This window comes from Cylas formicarius, unplaced genomic scaffold (genome assembly GCF_029955315.1).
Source record: "Cylas formicarius isolate icCylForm1 unplaced genomic scaffold, icCylForm1.1 PGA_scaffold_10__41_contigs__length_53128322, whole genome shotgun sequence".
NCBI lineage: Eukaryota > Metazoa > Arthropoda > Insecta > Coleoptera > Brentidae > Cylas > Cylas formicarius.
This window is the reverse complement of record NW_026844214.1, coordinates 42,454,616-42,477,413: the sequence shown is the minus strand read 5'-3', so window position 1 is coordinate 42,477,413 and position 22,798 is coordinate 42,454,616. Positions and strand designations below refer to the sequence as shown.

Here is a 22,798-nt window from a genome sequence, read left to right as displayed (position 1 = left end):
CCGTACTGTCAGAAGTAGGCCGAATGATCCTGGTTATCTTGGCTATGGAAGAAAAGCCAAAGAAGAAGAGATAGTTGATAGCCTAAGGAGGTGCAATTAGAATTTACAATTTAAAAGGAATGAATTCGATTAAAAAGGTACATTATTTGAGTTTGCGTTTTAAAAAATGTTCCCGATTTGACCTGAAAAGTGAGTATTCGCACGCCAAGTTTGTCCATTATGCAGTAGGATTTATTTTAAGGATATTTAAACACCAGTTGTGAACAAAACCAGAGAAGGCAATGCGATCTCTTTACGCAGGAACAAAACCGGCAGAAGGAAGCGGTGGGGCGTATAGAGAAAATAGAAGTGTCTTATGAGGGTCAGCCAGAGAATAGCATTCTGATTATGAATAAGAACGTTTCCACGCCCCATGATTGTGCTAAGCGTTAGTTCCTCAACCCCCTGTAATTTGAGCTTGTTTGAATCACTCGATTTTTAGATATTGGAGACAAAATCGTTGAAAGGTCAGTTGTCGCTTTGGTTGATAAAAAAACTTTGTGGCACATGCATAAACCTATACCAGAGTCATGTACTTTAGAGCTTCTGCATTACCACATGCCAAATCCAAGTGCTGTCAACAAAATCTTTTGGAGAACATGCAGTTTTCTTTTGGGGGCTGTAGCAAGCGACTCATTCAAATCTGGTATCGAATTTCATTTGCACAGCTTCCCCAGTCCAAGTGGTGAGACTTTGGTGTTGACTTAAATTGGCTGCAACGTGTTTGTTTGCAGTTAGATCCGGTAGTTTCATATACGACATTCAGTTGGGGCTCACTGATTGGAAACCATCACAATCAGAACTAAAAGTGCTTTCAATAGATTTCATCAAGTTTTGCCAGAACAACTACCCAATTGAATATTTGGATGTCTCCAAAGAGTTCGCTTTAGAAATGTTCCAAATTAATCCCCACAAATCTCAACAGATTCCCAACATTGCGGCTCATAATGGAGATAAAGTTACACTCTTCAGAGCAGGTCCTCACATTGACATTTCTCGAGGCCCTATGTTGCCCAATACTGGGCATCTTGGTCGAATTACTGTCACAAATGTGATTAAATTGGATACAGATATTCCAGGAAGCCCCATTTATAGATTTCAGGGTGTAGCTTTACCGAAAGCTATTATTTTAAACCATTTTGCCTATGGGTTGATTGAAAATCGAGGCAGGACTCTAGTAAGTTGCATTCAGACTCACAAAATCGTTGAAACTATCAATTTCCATTTTAGAATTCTGGAAGGATACCCAGCTCACAAGATGTGTTGACAGAAGAAAATAGTTTTGTAGCACATGTAGCTCAATAAAATTATTGAAACTTTGTGTTGGATTTAAAATTATACCAAACCTGTTTGATTGAATTTGTCAAAAGCTCACACCCATTTCTTACCTGTTATAACCCTTACAAAGATTTGCCTTTATTCATCTAAATGGGGGAAAATTGAAATTATACATTTTTTAAATATTTGTGATGGAATAATACAAATATTTTGCTCCGTGTGGCTGGTTCACTAGGGACATTCGCCCATTACTGGGACATTGGCAAATGTAAAAGATATAAATTATACAAATGTCAGATCAAATACATCTGTCATATCCGCCCCCACTGTTTTGAGAGGCGAATGTTAGGTTAGAAACCAGAAAATAAATTGATTCGTTTGTTATTTGGTACCGCAAAGGAAAGTAATTCGCTTACACAGAATTTATTTCGAGTTGGCGCTCACCGAAAAAAGCAAGCGAATAAATTTTGTAGGGCGGGCTTCGTTTAAAATGTAGCAAAAAAAAAATAAAAGGCTTTGTTTTCGAAACCGTCGTTCAATATGATGCCAATAGTTAATAATCACGATATTGCCTGCTTTTTCGTCACAAAGCATCACATATGGAAAGGAAAGTAAGTAAAGACGAGTGCGAATTTTCTGCTGACGAAGCAATTTGCGTGTTTATTGTCTGATTGTAGATATAAGAGAATATTTTCTATCGGCTCCAAGGGTGTGACAACCTACAATCCTACAAGTTTAGAGGTGACTAACAGGTGGTCTTACAACGATTTTGTATCGATTCAACCCCTCAAAGGCACACCAAATGAGTTCCAGATAAGTGTCAAGAAAGAGAAAAAGATCCTAAAAATGACATTTTCAACGGAGCACCGCTCTCACCTCATAACCGAAGCTCTCAGGTTTAGACAGAATTTTATGGAAAAACCCAAGGATGTATATGTAAAGTAGCAACCATCTGCTGTCAGGAATGAAATAAATTTAACTGTTATTGTAGAGGTACCAAGCTTATAAACACCATTGGTCGGACATAAGACTGCCAGTTCTCTTAGAAGTCACTCCATATTCGTTAGATCAATTGGATCCTACCACCAGTTCTGTGCTTGCCAGTTATCATTTTAAGGATTTTGAAGGAATATGCACCATCTCTGACTATCCAGGTATGTTGTACGATACCTTGTTGAAAGTGTACATTTGAACTACTCTTTCATCAGTTGGTTATTCATCTAGCTTGATAATATTTCAGGTGGATTTGTGATTGTGTGTGGCGGATTTGGCCGGTTACACTTGTTCCAAGCGGCCGATTTTGAACAAATCAAAATTAAAATTATGGAATTTGCTGCATCATTCTTGGCGGTAAATATCAAAGTCCTAGGTCAGCCAATCAATTTAGAGGACTTTCAGAGACAAAGGTTTGGTAAATACAGGTAAATAACTCCATCCTGGGTGATCTCCTTAAGTAATGGAATGACGTTGCAGCGACGACAATTACCTGACATCAGTTTCTGAATTTTCTGTGTACAAAATCCAAAAACCGAGGCACTCTGAGCCAGTCAGACGCATACTGTGCTTGTCGGAAGTGTGCCTGCTCGAGCGTGATCCTCAAACTTACAGTATTTGTACTTTGCAACCTCTATGTGATATTTTCGCTTTAATTCGTGATAACAAAAACCCGCAGTTGTTCAGTGTGGCATATGTCAATGGGCAAATTAGAACTTACACCACTACCGATAGGTGAGGTGCTACAGTCTGCCGTTGGGATTAAGTACTCCTTTGAATTGTAATTTTCGCTACCATTAGGGATGCATTATTAGCATCACTTCTTGATGGTGTTAGAGCCTCGGGCAACAAAGATATTCACGTAACAATGATCCAAACGCAGAGGGGTCTTAGATTGGGGCCGTTGCATTTGCCCGTTGAAGAGGAAGCGGAAAGTTTACACTTGAAGTTCCTGCAGAATCCGCCCGTCACAGAGAACTTCTTCAGATGTGTGCAGAGGTTCAACGCTAATGCTCCTTACAGCGGGCTGTTGTACAGTGTGAGCCAAGAGGTGAGTATTGTAATTGTATAATGGTTTTACAAAAAGCCTAAAGCCTAAAGGTCTGTCTTATCAAAATAAAGAAGAAAAATGTAAACTTTTCAGGATGCTTGAAAAAGCGAAATTGTTATAAAAAATGTGTATATTTTTCTATATATTCCTACAAACTCTTCTCGCCCTTCATTTTATTTCTCTTGTTTGTCTGTATGATATAACCAGTGTGTGGCAAAGGTATCATTTTACTTCACTCTGGCAGAGATGATTGTACAATGATGGAACAAATGCTGCTTACTTTTTTTTGAAAGGGTATTTATTGATATTAATAGGTATTAATAAATACCATGTTTCTTTTTTTATTTTATTATTTTATTTTATTGATTTATCAACAGGCCAACCGCCCAATATAAAATAGGATTCACATAATCAAAATAGTAAACAACAAAATAAAATAAAATAAGACAAAATTAAAATTAAAACATAATGAAATAGACAGATGAAGACCTTCCCCTAACATGACAAACATTGGTGGACACGACAGTAAGGCCACTTATAAGAGTAGCGAGGCACCAACACAATGGTATACAATACTATTGAAAGGAAAAGCGGAATAGTTTTACCGACGGTCTTTAAGTTCTTTCTTAGATATTGTTGCACTCTCGAAGCAGTCAAGTTGGTCAGAAAAGCGATTCGCTAGTGCAACTGACCTAGTAAGAAAAGAACTCTGCCCATAGTTAGTGCGATGGAACTCCACCTGTAAGCAGTTGTTTATTCTAGTATGGCGGGGGGCACGCGAATCCCAATCTTACATAACAGCTCAGGTCCATGGGAATTTGAATGCAGTAGATTGTAAAAAATGGCGAGATCCCTCTGCATGCGACGATTCTGAAGAGTTGTTAGTTGGCGCGAATTTTCCAATTCAGAGTAATCAATGTCCTCAAGTCCTTGGTGCTCCTTAAATGCTATATACCGCATATATGTTGACGTTATACGAAGGTGACCACACACAGGATTAATAATCCAGGTGTGGACGCACTAGGGATCAGAACAGTAATCTGAGAGACGGGATACTCTGGAAGTCCACTGTACAACGCTTAATAAAGCCCAAAATCTGAAGTCATTTAGACACCATAAATGAAACATGTTGTGTAAGTCAACTTAATATCGAGTAACACTCGCAAAATCCCTTATTACGGAGGGCTGCAATAATCGTGACCCTTTTATGTTATATGTAAAATGTATGGAGTTTCTGCTCCGGTAGAAGTTCATTTGTTGGCATTTATTAATATTTAGTTCCATTTGGAACTAAATATTAATAAATCGGACTGGAGTTTAATACAGTCATCGGCATTATGGACTCTCATAGAATTTTAAGTCGTCACCAAATAATAGGACACATGAGTGATGAAAACATGAGGCAATATCATTCACATAGACATTGAAGAGCAGGGGTCCCAGGTACGATCCTTGTGGAATACCAGAAACTACTCTAATTTCGGTGGATTACAAGCTCTGGACGCGCACTATCTGCACTCTTTCAGTAAGGTACAATGTTAACCATTCTACAAGTTTTTCCTGGATTCCAATTTTCGCAATTTTTTAATTAAGATTTGACGATTTACTCGATCAAAAGTAAATGGCATGAACGTGAGACCCCACCTCCAATGATTCCAGCAGAAAATCTGTGAACATGAGCAACTTTAGCTCGGTGGAGCGATGGGAGAGAAATCCAAATTGTTGGTCGATGAAGCAACCTTTAAGGCCAGCAGATAAATAGTCGCAAACTAAACTTTCGAACACTTTAGGAATGCAACTCAGGATATTGATGGGCCTATAATTGTTCTCTTGCGAGTTATCGCCGGATTTTAAGATAGGTGTAATGAAGCTTGATTTCCAGTAATTTGGCAAAGTTCCCGTTTTTAAAGAATGGTTAAAGATTATATAAAGTGTTCTGGAAAGTATGAAGCTGCATTGCTTAATAAAATATGGTGGGAGGCCATCAGGACCGGATCCTTTGTTTTTGTCTAGAGTCGACAGTTTCTCGTAAATACATGAAATCGAAATGTTTGACATGAAAAGGTTGACATCTCCAGAAGGTAGTACATCTTCAGAGACACATTGACAATATCGTCACCCACAGAACAGGTCACGTCGCCAAAGTGCACAACCGATGGAATAAAGTTTCATTCCTTTTTTCTGTTGACGAACCTCCAAAAATTCTTAACGTTCTCTCTTAAGGACGATTCAGTCAGAGATATATATTCCTGGTAACACTGCACTTTTAAAAATTTGCATTTAGCTCTAAAGTCTGAAAATCGCTTATAGTCTGCATATAACCCGATCCCAAGATATTGTTTGTGTGATTTCTTCTTCTCAATTATTGTATCTTTAAGCTCTGAGGAAAACCAGACTGGAAACTTCTTAGCCGAAAACTTCTTTAAGGGAACGTAAACATCGATGGCTAATTTTTAAAAAAAGCTCAAAAAATCTAAGGATCTACAGAAACTAAATTATCTTAACTTTGGTTCACAAATTGGTAATTATTGTGGATTTCAATCTCACCCAAAATTAATGTAAAACAAAAAAAAAGCCCGCAAAATTCAACTATTCACGGGCGGGTCTCTCTCTCCCCAATCCTTGCTCGATTCCGAGCGTCGTGACTTATTCATGGTGTAAGCCTTCTCCACGTCTCTCTATCCTTTACGGTCCTCATAACTTCCGCTGCTGACATGTTTGTAAGGTCCTTGATCTGGTCTATAAATCTAACTGTTGATCTTCTCGTTCTTTTGCGTCCCCTTTCCCTTGGATCACAATCTTCTCTATACCATCCTACCATATCACTTGACCAAAGTATTTTAGTATACCCTTCTGGATTATTGGCAACAGTCTTTCATGATCCCGAATATTTAGTTGACTGCGTATGGAAATGTTTGTTCTGTGCACCGCCCAAGGGATCTTTAACGTCCTGCGGTAGCATATCATTTCAAACGCTTCTATTCTCCTGCGGCATGCTAATATCCAAAATTCCGATCCATAAGTTGCGATGGAGAATATTAGCGCTTTGAAAAGTCTCATCTTGGTCATTTTCTGAATGTTGTGGTCTTTCCAGATTTTAGTCAGTCTACCCAAAGGTTCTTTTGCCATCTCAATTTTTCTCTTGATTTCTTTCTCGGAGCCTCCTTTGCTAGTTATTTTTGCCCCAAGATAGATGACAGTGGTTTCTATATCATGAATGCGTTGAAGTGGTATTGGGATTGTCTGAGGTCTGATTTCGTGTATCGTGTCATCGGCATATCGTAAGTTTGACACTATCTTCCCGCCAATAGGGACTCCGCCACCCCAGTTTTCTAGAGCCCTTCTAATGATCCATTCTCCATAGATATTAAAGAGAAGTGAAGAGCCTTTTCCCACGTTGAATCCTGTTACCCTTCTACTTGTATGTGTGTTCTGTTCTTGTCATAGAGGACTTTTATGAAATATACGAGATCTTTCGGTACCCCCATCTCGCTCAAAATGTTTCACAGTCGTCTCTACTGTGCTGTGTCAAATGCATTGGTGAAGTGGAGGAAGCAGAACATTGAATTCGTATACTTTTTCTATTATTTGTCGTACGCTCACGCCACGCGTTCCACGACCTGGCGCAAACCCTGTTTGTTCTGGGGGGATCTGCGGTAGAAGGTAATTCTTCAATCGTCCCTGTATGATTTGAAAGAGAACTTTACTGGTGGTCGGGTAGTCTTTTTTTTTATTGGATTGAAAAATTTGCAGGGTATTTTCTCTGAAAACAAGGAGAAACTGATCATGGCGGCGCTACAGTCGCTCGTCGCGAAAGAGGGCGATCAGAAAACCATATCAGCAGAGGAGCTTGAGGCACAGTTCCAAGCGTTGAGGCGGCTCCTGGCCAGCAAAGTCGGTTACGCCTCCTTCACCAAATTGGCGGGGTAAGACCGCGCTCCCGTCCACCAAAGAAAGCTCCGCCTCTCAACGTTGTCTACGCAGGTTTCGCGAAGCGATCGGCATGAAGGTGGTGACCGCGTTGAAACGTAACGACTTTGCTGTCACACACGCCGCCGTAGACATGATCGGAGCCCTGATGCATCCGATGCATGATGACTACGACCTGAGACAGGAGCAACTGAACAAGTCATCTCTGCTGCAAACGAAATCGTTCTTGGAGAGTTTGCTCGGCATGTGGGCGACGCATATAGTGAGTCACACCTTCGGAAGGCTTCACCGCTCTTTGTTTACTGCGAGATCTACAAATCGAAATACAAATGTCGTGATTTATCCCTCGTGCTTCTTTGAATAGATAGCAAACTCGGTAGTAGTGGTTATTCATGACTTAGACACCCCCCTCCCCATACCTTAATGATATATCTGAATTTGCAGTTGATTTTTAGGTTTGGAGTGGAAGTCTAGGTTTGTTTAGGCTACGGTTTCGTCCTTTCCCAACATGTTTTTCAGGTCCAAGGCACCGGCGCCCTGATAGTCACTGCCATGTTGGATTTTTTGACGTTTGCCTTATGCGTGCCGTACAGCGAGACCACTGACGGCAAACATTTCGACAACTTGCTGGAAATGGTCGCTGATCGGGGTAGGATCCTGTTCAAGTTATTTCAGGTATGATCAAGGGGGATAAGCAGATTGTGTATAATAAAACCGTTTGCACATAACTTTGAACCTACACCCTCTTGCCGTTATGTTACCAACTTGAATATAGTTTATTATCTTCTGCGATACTGACGTATTTTTTTAATTATGTTAGCATCCTTCGATGGCTGTAGTGAAGGGAGCGGGATTAGTCATGCGCGCCCTCATTGAGGAGGGCGACTCGGAAGTGGCGGCTAAAATGCAGAACCTCGCTCTCGCAGAAGGCGCGTTGCCCCGTCACTTGCTCGCTGCCCTCTACACCCAGGGTTCTGACGGCAGAATGCTGACGCATCGGCAACTGTCGAGACATCTGATCGGATTATGGATCAGCGGCAACCCCATCGCCATGGGTCTCCTCAAAAGGATTATGGTAATGTTTAAATGATGTCACGATTCTCGTAAAGCATTGCCTATTTTTCTTTCGCGCAGCCCGTAGGATTGATCGCCTTCCTCGACTCGAGGGACGCTCTTCCTGACTCGGCCAAGGAACGCGAAATGCTTAATCATCGGGACAACCTGAAGATCGCGCAGGACCACGCGTCGAGGATGAAGAAAAATCCGAACTGGGCAGCTATGGAACGTCAACTGAAGAACGTCGAGAAACAGGTAGAGCATTACACAAACCTGGCGCTGCAACACTGGGGTGCGCGAGTTGGGATCAATCTTAAGAGGGAGGAGAAGACGAAGGAGAGACCGGTGGTGTTGAGGAGGCGGAGGGAGAGGATCAAGGCGGAAAGCAACTGGCCTTTGTTTTATTGGAATTTTAGTCAGGATCACGCGTTGCCCAATTTGATATGGAACCACAAGGTGAGTCCGTTCTTCGCTCATTGGTCGCTCGAAGCCGCCTGTAGATTGCCTTAATATTCGGGCCGGCAAATCGATCATATTTTCGTATTCTCGTGGGAAGTTAGGTCAGAGGTTTTTTTGATATTTCGAATTTGGTCGCCGAATTCGCTTGTTTGCTGATGATGATTTTGCGATCTTTTTGTTTCTAAATATCAATTAAACAGTTACTTAAAATTGTTGTGCGCTGTTTAGTGCGTGGAATAAGTTGTTACGAAAATCCTAACTTCAGTTTTCATAGGTAAGGTACACATATCAAGTGCTGCTCGACCGCTTCCGACTTAAAACTTGTCTACTGTCCAATTAATACTTTTTTTTTCCTTTTTATTTTGCTTATTTCCGTAGTTCTTTGCAGCACCTCCATTCTATTGAAGTGACTAACTATAAAAATGTATGTAACTATATAAATGTTTTTTTTATAAACTCTCTTTCACAGTGATACAATGAAGTTAATGTAGATTAATTCATAAAATCTCTTCACTCAGGGCGGTTAGGTGGGTAGCTTTGCTAGATCTCACCACCCTCCTATCTTATACTGTTTCTTATTGTTTATAGATATATAAATATAGACCTGTTGTCATTATTATTATTATTATTGTCAAAACATGATGACATCGCACAACCTTGATATTTGATGGAGAATTGGTTCTTTCGCCACAAACATAAGATCGAAACCATTGATAAATGTTTGTTTATATTGATTTACGTCGGTTTATACACATTTTATGAATGAATTGTCGTGTCTCATTTTTATATAATGTCTTTGGTTTGTACTTTAAAAATTTGTCTCTGGTGAGTGAATTGGACTTAATTCGCGGGTCAAAATGGCGGAATTACGGCCACTATTTCTCCTGCCAACTGTCATGCCAATAGACACTGGTTTTTATTGAACATTTGAACTACCGCTCGATATTTTGCCACTAGACCCGGGAAGAGCTGCGCTGTGCATTAGAAAATGAGATCCGCATGTTTGCCAACGACAGAGACCTCGCGGGTAACGCCCTCGTTGCGTGGAACCACCAGGAGTTTGAGCTGGACTACCAGTGCCTGGCCGACGAAGTGAAAATAGGGGATTACTACTTGCGTCTTCTGCTAGAAATGGACGAGAATAACGACGACTCGCCCATCAGAAGATCGTATGAGTTCTTCAACGACCTCTACCACCGATTTCTCCTGACCAATAAGGTCGAAATGAAGTGTATGTGCCTGCAAGCGATGTCTATCGTATACGGTCGGTACTACGAAGACATCGGGCCCTTTAGCGACACAAAATACATCGTGGTGATGCTTGAACGGGTAATATTACACTCTGCGACACGTTCATCTCAATTACCCTCCACCTGTTACTCAGTGTACAGACAAAATGGAGAGAGACCGTCTAATTACGTTCATCAACAAATTGATATTGCACCGACGCAACGTCAGAGATCTGATGGATATGGGCGGGGTCAAGATACTCGTCGACCTGGTCACTTTGGCTCATCTGCACACCTCCCGAGCCATGGTACCGACTCAGACGAATGTCATAGAGGCGGGGCCAGGCATGAGCGTCGAGCAGAAACGCGAGTGGCACTATAATACAGAAGAGGGCAGCAAAGGGCCAGTTACTTTTGATGAGGTACATGTGTGATCTTTTTAAAAAAATTACGCTGATGAACAAGCACAACAAGATATGTTTTAAATCCGTTAACATTTGAACTACTTCTTTTAAGGTTGCTTTGTTTTTTTTTTTATCTTAGATTGAACCATTTTTCTAATTAAATGATTGTTTAGATAATTATCCCGAGACGTACAAAGTATTCACTAAGGGAATGAATATGCTCAAACTCCCGGCGCTGTGAAACAATGTATATTTCTTAGTAAAGTCCCTGGGCAGAAATTTATCCAGCATCTAAACTATTGCGAGATTGCCCCATTATTCGCGTTATTTCTTTTGATCGTATATCCTTCAACCCAGTTTGTACATTCAAACTTAAAATTGTGGCAACGCGTCTTACAATCAGTCGAGTCTCTTAGGTCAAGGAGCTGTTTCAAAAAGGCGTCATCAATCACAAAACCCGCTGCTGGGCAATGGGCTTGGACGGTTGGCGCGCTTTCTCTCAGTTACCTCAACTCAAATGGTGCCTGCTGGCCAAAGGCACCCCCGTATTAAACGAAAGCGAACTCGCTACTTACATACTGAACACGCTGATCAGGATATGCGAGTATTTCCCTAGCCGAGACTCTGACGACGCGGTCATCAGACCCTTGCCGAAGATCAAGAGGCTGCTGTCAGAACAGACGACCCTATCGCACGTGGTGCAGTTGCTGCTGACGTTCGATCCGATCTTGGTCGAGAAGGTAGCTACCCTGCTACATGACGTGATGAAAGACAACCCTGAAATGCCCAAAGTATACCTCACCGGCGTGTTTTACTTTATCCTGATGTACACCGGCAGCAACGTGTTGCCCATAGCCAAATTTCTGAAGTTGACACACATCAAGCAAGCGTTCAAAGCGGACGAAGTAAGCTATCTACTCTCTTGCTCCATGTCAACGACGGTAATGCTTATAACGTGTTGTAGAACACCACGTCAGACATAATGCAGAAGAGCATACTGGGCAAACTGTTGCCCGAGGCTATGGTTAACTATTTGGAGAACCACGGCGCAGAAAAGTTCGCGCAGATATTTTTAGGCGAGTTCGACACTCCCGAAGCCATATGGAACGCTCAGATGAGGTAAGCATTTAACTATTAATCTGAAGCTTTGCACTACTGGTGCCAGAAATACACCCGCCTTGAATTGATATCAACCATTTTCGGCAGGCGTCTGTTAATCGAAAAGATCGCCGCTCACATAGCGGACTTTACGCCCCGCCTCAGAAGCCATAACATGGCCAGGTACCTATACATAGCCATACCTACGGTGCGATACCCTCAGCTGGAACGCGAGCTCTTCTGTAACATATTTTACTTGCGCCACCTGTGCGACACCATTAAGTTTCCGGACTGGCCAATACCCGACCCGGTAAGCTGTACGTGCAGACAGCCTATGGGAGATTATTTATTTGTTTTGTTTCAGATCGGACTACTGAAAGACGTCTTGGATGCGTGGCGAACAGAAGTTGAGAAGAAACCGCCCCTCATGACCATCGAGGAGGCGTACGCGAAGTTGGGTCTGGATGGTATCAATCACGACGAAGCGAAGATCCGAAAGTCGTACTACAAGCTCGCCCAGCAGTACCATCCGGATAAAAATCCAGACGGCAGGGTAGGCGTCTGTCGTTTAATACGCACCTGCTTAACTATGGTTTTAGGAAAGGTTCGAGGAGGTGAACCAGGCCTACGAGTTCCTCTGCAGCCGTATCATCTGGAACACTGACGGTCCAAACCCCAATAATATAGTCCTGATCCTCCGCACTCAGAGCATCTTGTTTTGCAGGTATTCTGAAGGTAAACTGGGTTTGATTAGGCTTTCGGTTACATTAAGGTAACACTGTTTCTCACTATTGCCAGTGTTGCACCCGTACAAGTATGCCGGGTATCCCCAGCTAATCAAAACCATTGGGATAGAGACCGCCGATGAGCAACTCTTCTCGAAAACTGACCCTTTGCTCTCTGCTGCCACTGAACTCGCTTACAGGACGGTTCAGTGCTCGTCTCTCAACGCCGAGGAGCTCCGGAGGGAAAATGGACTGGAAGTATGTGTGTTTAAATCACTTGTGTGTAAGAAATTGGCACCCAGTAGAAATGCCTATTGTTACATTGGATCTACCAAAGTAATTCTATTCTCAGACCTTGCTGGAAGCTTACTCCAGGTGCGTGAACGTTCTGAGCAACTCCTCAAAGCCAAATGACACTGCTGTCCAGGTGTGCCTGAACATTACCCAGTGCTTCAGTGTTGCCGCCCAGTTCCAAGCCTGCAGGGAATGTATGATAAATCTGACGCAGCTGGTCAAGGACCTCTGCCGTATATTGTACTTCAAGGTAAGGAGTCCAACTGGGTTATAGCATAGCCCACGTAGAGATCGTTTTAGCACTTGACGAAACTGTGTTCCGCGGCCACGGAATGCGTCCAAGCGCTGGCCGTTGATCCGATCTTGCAGCTCGAACTGCTCAAGGCCGGAGCTCTTTGGCACCTTTTACTATTCGTCTTCAAGTACGACTACACCCTGGACGAGGGCGGAGTCGAGAAAAGCGAGGACTCAAACGAGCAGGAGCTGAGCAACCGGCTGGCCAAAGAGTCGGTCAAGGCATGCGCGGCGCTCGCTCGCTTTAAGGGCGACCCTCAGACCGGTACCCGCGAGAATTTAATCATGGGCATTCTCGAAGGTTTGATTACTCCTTATGTGGCCCGACAATTAATGAGCGATCAACCGGAAGAGGTAACTCGTCGTCAAATGTTAAGGTGAGACTCATGATGCGTTGCAGGTATTGAAGACGCTGAACAGCAATAGCGAGACGCCATATTTGATTTGGGACAACGGGACACGTGCCGAGCTCGTCGATTTCCTGGAAAGCCAGCTCGCGGTGAGAGACGACTTCGATTTGAACATTGGCAGCGATTTTAAGTATTCCGCACACAAAGAGGAACTGAAGATAGGCGGAATATTCATACGTATCTATAACGAGCAGCCCATGTTCCAGATCAAGGTAAAGTGATCATTTCTCTTTCCGCTCGTATGGCGTTTAAATTTATCTTCATTCTATTTTTATTGACCAATTACAAGGCAGCAGGGTCCCTAAGAGTTTATAATTTCAATTCTGCAACTTGAGACCTTCACTAGTTATTCTGAATCAGAGGTTCATATTTATTTTACTTCTTTTATTTTTATTAGCTTTCTTGAAAATTAACTGAAAATTGACCAGCGCTCAGGATAATTTACCATGTTGTCCTCCTAATTTTGCGCTCCCATTTTGCTACTGCAGTATTGTGCAGTGGCTGCTTCATTGCGTTCTTTATAACATTGAAAACGTGCTTTTATGGGTCCTTATCGCGCCTTACAGGAACCGAAAAACCTGGTAGTTGACATTCTCGCTTACCTGAACGATCAGTCGTCTTACCTTTTCAACCTGGTCAACATTGCGTATTCGGTGACGATCGAAAAACGACTCGAACATTCGACTATGGCCCTCGCGGCATTGACCAACGTCGTCAGAAATAACACGGGGGTGGAGATGCAGTGCATCGGTCACTTCAGATTAGTGTTCTCCCTGCTTAACGTCAGCCACGCCCCCATCGCGTTTGGCGCGCTGAACCTAATTGGCGTCGTCGCTAGAAACAACGAGTGCATAAACGACATAGCGGCAAGCGGAGTCCTAGGCCATCTTTTGCTGGTGCTCTTTCTCATGCCTGAAGCCCAAGAACAGGTAAGAGGCAGTGGTATTGCTGATAGCGTGATGTTAATTTGACGTCGATGATGATGATTTATGATTTTCAGATGTCGATAAACTAATTAGCCAGATTAATTTACAAAAAAAATAACGCTCCTCAATTGAAAAGCGTTGTCGCCCATTTTTTAATTAGGAATGCGCGACGAAACTCTGGTTAGTTTAGTTAGTATATTTTGCATCAATTATCGGCGTCTGCATGGCGAAAAAATGACGTTTCATTGACGTCGACAATAGATCTTCGTTTGATAATCACCTTTTATCTAATTCTTTATGACACGATCCTAACATCTATGAATGAACTATAGGTGCTGGACATCTTGCGGGCGCTCATGACAAATACGAAAATCGTCAAGGAGTCGTTAAATAAAGGTGCGGTGATATACATGCTCGATCTGTTCTGCAACTCGAACGACGTCCGGGTGCGACAATCGTCCGCCGAGCTCTTGGCCAAAATGAGCCTCGACAAGTTGGTCGGACCGAAGGTGAGACTGGCGATCGAAACTTTTTTGCCGCCGATATTTTCCGACGCCATGCGAGACAGTCCCGAGACTTCGGTGACGATGTTTGAGTCGGAACATGAACATCCCGAACTCATATGGAATCAGGACGCGAAAGACAGGGTGTGTTCAATCGTGGCCACGTTAAAGAGCGAGTAAGTATATGTTTTCGTCTGTGACGTTCGACCGACACCCGCGACTTTTAGACATTACCAAGCGCAGTCCGCGAACCGGTCAGCCATGTGGAAGAAACCGGACACCAACGGTCTAGCGAACGTCGCGATGCCAAACGAAGTCATCGTGGGCGGGGTCTACTTGAGGATATTCGTCGCGAACCCGGCGTGGACGCTGCGCAGACCTAAAGAGTTTCTCTGCGAACTGCTCGACGCCTGCCTAAACCACATGAGCAAGGACAAGGTGGACGTAAGTGTTCAATTAGTGTCGATGCCTCTGTCGGCCTTGCGGGTGTCGCGTAATAAAGTCTTATTCATACGTCACACTGCCCTGTTTCTGTTGGCCCATCAAAAATGAATTAAAATTTTTAGCAATTGCACAATTCTTCTTTAAATGCCAATCCATTCACTGGATGTTAGCGACCACATGTTGGAATCTGTCTTTGTCTCTTGCGGTGTTTATAAGCTCTCCTATAGTCCATTGTCTGATGTTTCTCGCCTATGACAACTGTTTTCTCTACCCATTCCCCTCTTGCCTTCTATCTTCCCTTCGAGTATGAGCTGTATGTTATATTGTTCATTTCGAATTGTATCCCTTTTTTTAATGGCAGTATCTTTTTTCTAAGGCTTCTACTCAATTTATGCTGCTGGCTTTCATGGTCCACGCTTCTATGCCATAGAGCAAGACAGACCACACATAGGATATGGCCTAGCGCAAATGTAGTTGCAGTTGCATATCTCTACAGCTCAATATGTTTCCAAACGTAATAAATGTTGCACATGCTTTCTCTATTCTTGTTCTAATTTCCCTTTCAGGGTTCCAGTCTGCATGCAGCCAACAGCCAAGATATTGATATTTTTCGAACCGTTCTATGAGTTGGTTTTCTATGTTGAGTGTTGTGTTAGCATATATTTGTTTGTCTCGGCTAATGATCATGAATTTAGTTTTCTTGGAATTGATGTTTAGGCCATATCACTTGCCGGTTTCATTCAGTCGGGTCCACATGTCGTGTAGCTCATTCATGTTGTTTGCAAGTAGTACGGAGTCATCCGCGTATCTCAGTTCGATATTGCGATTCCATTAACCTTTATTCCTTGTTTGGAGTTCTCAGACGTTTTATTAAAAATCTCTTCTCAGTAAATATCGCGAAGTCTGTCTCACGTCTCTATGTATATGGATGTCTTCAGTTCTGATGTTTTGCGTTTTTAGATGTGCTCTTTGATACTAATATAAGTTTTTTATACATCTGATATCTTTTTCATCCAAGTCTGTTTCTCATAATATCCTAATGATATCTATGTATAATCTATATATCTATCGATAATATCTATGTTGTACTCTGTTAAAGGCCTTTTCCTTTTCGCAATCAATGCGTGTCCATTGCAGCTTTAAACCCGAAATGATTTGCACTTATATAACGCTCCCATTTCTTATACATTCTGCTATGTAATATTTTTAGGAATATCTTAAGAATGTGATTGACTAGACTTATTAGCCTATAGTCATTACAGTGGCGTGCATTGCTTTTCTTTGGAAGGGGGATGAAGATTGAACTGAGTCAGCTTTCAGGAATTTGTCCTGTGTCATAGATATAATTGAATACTCTTTGTAGAAGTAAAATGCTTTCATCGTCCAATAACTTCCATATTTCCGTTGCTATGCCATCTGGTCCTGGAGCCTTGTTGCTCTTAGCTGTTGTGATTCTTTATTTCCTTAGTAGTTATTGATGGATCAGATAGTGTTGAGTCTGTTGGATAATTTGTTAGTTCTTCTCGTGAATCAATATAAATTAAATAGTCCGCAATTGCTTTTTGACTTCCTCATTCTTTCTCTCAATTTCTCTCTGTACCCACTTGTGGATGTGGCGTAATCAAGTTTTATTCATGCGTCACATTATCCAAAATTGCCCTATTTCTGTTGGCCTGTCATAAATGAATTAAAAATTTGATCAATTGCACAATTTTTAAATGTTAAGCTTCTTCCGTTAGGCCACTCCTTTTTGCTCATGAGACATTCCCTATGTCCCGTTGAGCTACGGTAAGCTGTGTTTGGTTGGAATTATTTTTTCCTATATTTTTCTTTTCGGCAACCGCAAAGCACACTCGAATTTATTTTGCGTTGTGGTTCCGAGCATAGGACGCAACTTATTGGAAGCAAGGTTTGGGCGGTAAGCGTATTTTTATCTTTTTTAGGTTGAACTGTTGGACCTGACAACAAACGCGTTATGCTCCTTACTACAGGCGCAGCCGGCATTACTCGATCTAATCCCGTCGATGGGCCACATACCGCGCCTTTGCAAGCAATTAGGGTCTAGCGCTAAAGATGGGGTCGTACCAAAATCGGCCATACTTATATTCAACAGCCTGACAATAAGCAATGTGAGTCGTTCTTAGATTAACAAATAACGTAAAGAACTGCCCTTAAATGCTCAACTGCCTTAAGGTTGTCATTTGGTTCCGGCGATAACTTACGTTAGACCGTTTTTTTGACAAAAATTTGGCAGGTGTGCATCCATTCCATCTCCCAAACAGACTGCATGTTTCCGCTAAAACGGGCGATGCAGATAAGAGCCGATATGGTTGCGGTGGCTTGCGAAGCGCTTAACCGGATGTTCTCGAGTAACCAAGAGCCCCTAGTTAAACAGGCACTGGACGCGGACTTTGTGCAGTTCCTGCTGGGTCTGCTCGAGGGTCGGCTCGAGCTGCTCGACAATCCATCAGCGACCAAGGCGCAAATAGTAAAGGCCTTAAAGTCTATGGGCAGGAGTCTCCTGTATGGTGACCGGATCAACGCCATATTAGAACGGAGCGGCGTGTGGGCGGAGTATAAGGATCAGAAACATGATCTGTTCATTTCAAACACTAACATATCAGGATATCTTACGGGTAAGTCCGTCGTCACTTGCAGAAAACATTTCAACTAGCACTAGAATGTTTATTTGAACTGAATTTTTACAATTCAGTTTTTAAACGGGACACAGGAAGTACCGATTTTTAACTAGCTTATGGCGGGACTACTCCATCGCCCGTTTTCTTTATTTGTTGCAGCCGGAACGCCTTCAACTGCCGGTTACTTGACGCAAGGGCCCAGCAGCAAAGTACACATGGCGCCGCCGCCGGTAGACAAGGACGATCAACACCGTCCCATCCCCGACGGATTTTAGTCGTCGACAGTTATTGTGATACGGCGCGGACAGAGGGCGCTGTCGCCGGTCTTCGATTTTTCTCTATCGTTTCCTACACTCGTGACAGACCCGAGCATTCCCTCGATCGAGCAGTACGGTTGATTCCGTCGCGTTAAGTTTACTATATATTAGAAATTGTATAAAATTGTAAAGAAAAAGCAACATTGTACTCTAAGCGTCGCCATGATGTTATGCGTGTAGCGAAATATATATATTTTTTATCATTATATACCGCAGTTGCGTTTCTTTTCGCAGGTCGTTTCAGATTTGGTATGGATGTCAAAAACAAAACGTTTTTCGTTAAAAAATTTATTCGAAACCGCCTAGTTTGGTAATTGGGGCGGAGCCAAGCTCTGATAGAGCTTCGACACGGCCGTCTGAACGATCTGCTGGAACGTTTCGTCTGTGGCGCACTTTACGTCCTAAAAGTGAAAAAATAAAGAAACGCGCACACACGTGGATTGATTTGCGGTTTTGGTTACCAAGTTTGATAAATCGATGTCGGCCCTATTGTCGTTCACCGTTACGTAAAGTTTCTCGCCCTTGAAAATTTTCGGCACGCAGTCTTCTCCGAACATGTCTTGCAACATTTCAATCAGACATTCCTTTAAAAAAAAAAAGAAACAATCAACCACCACACGCGAAGCCAGCCTGTTGGAGTGCCTCAGGACTCCCTACTGGTAGTAGTTTTATTTCTTTAAATCATAGCCGCCTATTTTTAGAAATCTGCTGACAATAATCGAGGTTTTGATCGATTGATTACCTTGAAGTGCATCCGGTCAACTTTGACGCTGGTCGACATGTTTTTGGGCGGATTGTCCAACAAGTCCGCCTGCAAAATGGCGGCTACGATCGCGTCCGCGTACATGTCGTTGATCGGGTTAGCGAGCCACTCCAATATCACCATTTTCGGTTCGATGGTGATTTCGACCGCTTGGAACGCTCGCATCTTTTTATCACCTTCCAGAGTCTCCATCAGACCGCACACCTGAGACAAAAGGTGACGTAGCACACCGGGATGGCCGGAATAGTGCAGGCTCTGTCTCTGAGTGATCTCGCTTAGGCTGAGATCCGTATACTCTGAGAAAACAAACACCCGATCATAGTGTCATAGTATAGTAGTGGTAGTATAGGTTTGTTTAGTCGACGGGAAAGGTGAAACGAAACCTACTTGGCAAATCCTCAGTGGATAAAATATGATAGTTGAAGTTGCGTTTGACCAGCACTCCGTCTATGATTTTGCCCGGTTTTGGTTCCTCGACGGCCAACGACCCCATCACTTTAGCGGTCTTCTCTCCTCGAAAGTACAGCTCGACGGTGTGGGTATTTCGAGGGTTGTGCAGCTGGATGTTCATGTTGGGGTCCTCTTCGAACTCACGCTGTAGCGCGGCCTTCAGGCGAGACATTTCATTTTGCTCACCATGCACTAGAACCTAATGGGAGGCGCGCTTCAAACGGACATCGAACATACTCATAGTGTAAGTCTAAAGATTATAACGTCCCGTCCTTTTAAATGGTTTTTTTTTGCAAGTTTTTATAACTTTATAAAATATAAAATTATTCAAAAAAACAGCTCCATCTAAATTCCAAATTGCTTAGATAATAATTGAGCATATCCAGTACAGCTACATGGGACATTTGAACTACCGTTTTTTGAAAACGGAAAATTCATGCGTTTAGAGAGTAAGAATTTCAAAAGACGAGTTTTTGGGTCTGCCTTACGCCGCATTTCAAAACGACTTACCACATGCGGTGGCTTGAGTATTTTGATGAACTCACTGGTCTGTTGATAGTCGGTATGGGCCGAGAACGAGATGTAGTCCACGGACATCTTCAGCGGCAACTTTTGACCCGTCATCGAAGTTATCTCTTCAGGTTCGGACAATATGGTTTTCGCGAGGGTCCCTTCGACGCAGTACCCCGCGATAATCACACCGTTTTTCGAGTCCGAACACCAGGACTCGAACAACTCGCGTGACAGACCGCTTTGAAGCATACCGGGCGAAGCCATGATAACGCACGGGCCAACGTCTTCAAAGTGATCGATGCCCTAATATATATGACCCATTGTTAAACTTTTAAAGACATAAATTTGAGTGTCACCTTTAAATTGGATATATGTTTGAATACGAAAGGATTGTTTATCGCAATCTGCCGTCGAATTTTGTCGTTCATCGCGTTTATGTAGGTCTGGTAGACGGCCATACATTTTTTGGCCAACGATGACGCGTAATAAATGGGAATATCGTGGAGCTCTGGATGCTGACTCCAGTATTCATCTGCAACAAAAACCTAATTGGTATTTTCTATAAAGTATCTCGCAGTAAGAGTTTCAGGAAGTGATTTTTGGGAGATTTGATGGTAAAATTAGTAAAAACGTTCTCAGGATACAAGGTGTCAAACTTTTTTTAAATAACTATTTAAACACAAGCTGGCAACAAAGCCTTTTAACCGACCAAGCAAAACCATATAATAATGAGGTCATATATCTTAATCAACCTTTCACATATTCCCCTTTTATAGATACTATTAAGAACTCTTTTGGCAAAATGTTATTTTGTAAATTCCGTAGTCCTCTTTCATCTTTGTCTTTATTTCCAGCTATTGTATTTATTTGGTTGCAATTTTATTTTTTCTTATATTTGCATATTATTATTGTTCCTGTTACAAATAAAGAACTTTGAATTTGAACATATTAATTTTACTCGCTTCAGAAAAAATGGGATTGCGTAATTTAGACCCCACAAAATTGATATTTATTACTTGAAATGATATACCGAAAAAAAAATCCATACATGCAATTTTTTTATTTTCGTTTTTTATTTAAGAAACTAAAAATGCAAGATTTTTGTGACTTGATTTTTTTCCTTTCAAACGCTTTTACCATTAAATGTTATTTTTAAGCAAAAAATAGTCAAATGAATTTTGAAAATTAATTTTTACCATTAAGCTTTATTTTTATCTGAAAAACTTCGCAAGATGAAAAAATTGATTATTCAAAAAAAAAATTAAATACTCTCTCGCATAAATTTTTTGCAAATTTTTTATGTGACACCCCAGCCTGTTCACATTCACTAACCTAAAATTAGCAACAACTCTTGTGCTCTGCCCAATGCGAAAACTGGAATGAGACATCTACCACCCCTATTGACTATATCATGAACGAGACTCGTAAACCTAGTCTCTCTTTCTTCTCGGTTTTCATGGATATGCGTCCCGTACGTCGATTCCTAGTAAATTGAGAACACTTCATTACTGAACAAAACAAAACACTAGGATACACCAACAAAATTACCGTGATTAACACGTCAGGTCGAACTGTAGGAATTTCAGCAGCCATCAAGTGCCGATCTTCTTGTCTTGAAAAGTCGCCAGTATACAAAACCTGAAATTTTTCATAATTAATCAATTTAGTAATAGCAACTGGTAGGTTTAACCTTGACCCCCGCAATTTCGATCATGAACATAGCGGCACCCAAAACATGACCAGCATTGTAAGCCCAAAATTTGACCCCCATGATTTCTTTTTCTTCATGAAAATTTATAGTCTCAATTTTGTCCATGCTCGCCTCCAAGTCCGCTTCTGTGTATAACATCTGTTCGGTGGCGATGTTGCTAAAAAAGCAATAAAAGTCGCTGCCATCGACAGAAAGTAGGTAGACTAACCTCACTTTAATATAATCAGAGAGTAGCCACTTGTAGATCGCTTTGGTGGCGTGTGTCATAAAACATCGCCCCTTAAAGCTAGTCTTTAGAAGAAACCAAGGCAATGCCCCTACATGGTCCAAATGAAAACTAAAAGGGCATAATTTGTACATTATATTAACAGATTTTAATGAAACTACACACTGAGTAATCAAAAGCAAATCGATTTCATCAGCCTCTATCAAATCTACAAAGGGTAGAGCGTCCATGCCTGTCAATCCAGGGTGAATACCACAATCAAGCTGAAAAATCAAATGAGGGAAAAAGGTTCGAATCTCAGGGAATAATTTCAATTTACCATTATCTTTTTGCCTTTAAACTCTAGCATAATACAGGATCTGCCAACTTCTTGGCCGGCGCCTCTGGAAATTAGAACATTACAACTGAATTAAGATATTGAGAGCACTTACAGGGGTCTTATGACTAACTGGTCGCTTTCTTCTGCTGGAAGAGGTGCATCTGTCCTTTTTCTTACGGACATGATTGTGTTTAGAAAAAAATTAACATTACTAACACATAACCTCAAAAAACGAGAGTCTGTACCACAGACCACAAAAAAAATATAATTACCTCTACTTCGTAGTAGTGTGGAGTCAATCGTCATTTTAGGATGACCGAATCAAATAGTGGCTGATTTCGAAAAGGACCAATCATTTCAATCAATCGTTTATTTCAATACTTTTTGTTGCCAACATAAGCGGCATTAGTCACTGAATCTGAACAGTCCGAACGACCGATTCAGATTCATTTGAATTTAAATTATTTTTATGTCTATATGTTCTGTTTGCTGTTTTAGTTAGTATAATATTTTGCTGTGTTCTGCCTTTTATTATATCATGCTTTTATGTGTTACGTATTGGGATGTCCCAATAATACATTGAGTTTTTTAAATAAATAACTGTGTATAGATATTTCATTCAATATTCAATTCAACACATAAGCAGATATACCCATCGATGTCGCAACCAAATACTTTAGAATAATTATAACAATACTCCCATTTCTTTTTCGTGGCCTGTCTTAGT

At 41.8% G+C, this 22,798-nt stretch overlaps 3 protein-coding genes across 4 annotated transcripts; 2 read left to right on the top strand and 1 right to left on the bottom strand.

Annotated features, from left to right (window-relative positions):
• Positions 1-61: 61 nt before the first annotated feature.
• On the top strand, positions 62-1,358 carry LOC132703949 (large ribosomal subunit protein mL39). Its single transcript, XM_060673529.1, has 5 exons — positions 62-189; positions 242-427; positions 482-724; positions 774-1,216; positions 1,270-1,358. The coding sequence occupies exons 1-5, from the start codon at positions 120-122 to the stop codon at positions 1,342-1,344; spliced, it is 1,017 nt and encodes a 338-aa protein (XP_060529512.1). The 5' UTR covers positions 62-119; the 3' UTR covers positions 1,345-1,358.
• A 289-nt stretch (positions 1,359-1,647) lies between these two features.
• On the top strand, positions 1,648-18,069 carry LOC132695531 (dnaJ homolog subfamily C member 13). The gene is made up of 28 exons (XM_060659834.1): positions 1,648-1,928; positions 1,995-2,253; positions 2,309-2,471; positions 2,558-2,738; positions 2,791-3,045; positions 3,112-3,361; positions 7,115-7,287; positions 7,346-7,553; positions 7,811-7,966; positions 8,112-8,366; positions 8,426-8,803; positions 9,764-10,135; positions 10,191-10,457; positions 10,856-11,344; positions 11,404-11,558; positions 11,646-11,847; positions 11,902-12,090; positions 12,137-12,272; positions 12,336-12,520; positions 12,615-12,806; positions 12,857-13,204; positions 13,251-13,472; positions 13,827-14,189; positions 14,519-14,865; positions 14,917-15,133; positions 17,077-17,262; positions 17,388-17,769; positions 17,932-18,069. Exons 1-28 carry the CDS (start codon positions 1,858-1,860, stop codon positions 18,045-18,047), a joined length of 6,717 nt encoding a protein of 2,238 aa, XP_060515817.1. The 5' UTR covers positions 1,648-1,857; the 3' UTR covers positions 18,048-18,069.
• A 269-nt stretch (positions 18,070-18,338) lies between these two features.
• On the bottom strand, positions 18,339-22,402 carry LOC132695538 (cleavage and polyadenylation specificity factor 73). Of its 2 annotated transcripts, XM_060659855.1 has the most exons (14): positions 22,344-22,402; positions 22,184-22,243; positions 22,072-22,135; positions 21,918-22,015; positions 21,735-21,863; positions 21,506-21,683; positions 21,364-21,453; positions 21,148-21,298; positions 20,172-20,347; positions 19,813-20,118; positions 19,240-19,501; positions 18,832-19,148; positions 18,551-18,673; positions 18,339-18,490 (listed from the first exon to the last, which is right to left on the bottom strand). In XM_060659855.1, exons 3-14 carry the CDS (start codon positions 22,099-22,101, stop codon positions 18,392-18,394), a joined length of 1,959 nt encoding a protein of 652 aa, XP_060515838.1. In that variant the 5' UTR covers positions 22,102-22,135; positions 22,184-22,243; positions 22,344-22,402; the 3' UTR covers positions 18,339-18,391. The 2 variants fall into 2 exon arrangements, with proteins under 2 accessions (XP_060515838.1, XP_060515829.1); XM_060659846.1 differs by lacking the exon at positions 22,344-22,402 and having other exon boundaries at positions 22,184-22,310.
• Between the last annotated feature and the right edge of the window lie 396 nt (positions 22,403-22,798).

Bases quoted from the DNA above. Each gene is read 5' to 3' on its own strand.
- LOC132703949 (XM_060673529.1), top strand. From the start codon at position 120: ATGAATTCGATTAAAAAGGTACATTATTTGAGTTTGCGTTTTAAAAAA. The intron at 725-773 runs GTGAGACTTTGG...GTTTGTTTGCAG, and splicing joins CAGCTTCCCCAGTCCAAGTG to TTAGATCCGGTAGTTTCATA. The intron at 1,217-1,269 runs GTAAGTTGCATT...TTTCCATTTTAG, and splicing joins AAAATCGAGGCAGGACTCTA to AATTCTGGAAGGATACCCAG.
- LOC132695531 (XM_060659834.1), top strand. From the start codon at position 1,858: ATGATGCCAATAGTTAATAATCACGATATTGCCTGCTTTTTCGTCACA. The intron at 7,554-7,810 runs GTGAGTCACACC...CATGTTTTTCAG, and splicing joins GCATGTGGGCGACGCATATA to GTCCAAGGCACCGGCGCCCT. The intron at 11,559-11,645 runs GTAAGCATTTAA...CATTTTCGGCAG, and splicing joins ATATGGAACGCTCAGATGAG to GCGTCTGTTAATCGAAAAGA.
- LOC132695538 (XM_060659846.1), bottom strand. From the start codon at position 22,254: ATGTCCGTAAGAAAAAGGACAGATGCACCTCTTCCAGCAGAAGAAAGC. The intron at 22,136-22,183 runs GTAAGTGCTCTC...TCTAATTTCCAG, and splicing joins CAGTTAGTCATAAGACCCCT to AGGCGCCGGCCAAGAAGTTG. The intron at 21,864-21,917 runs GTGTGTAGTTTC...ATGCCCTTTTAG, and splicing joins GATTTGCTTTTGATTACTCA to TTTTCATTTGGACCATGTAG.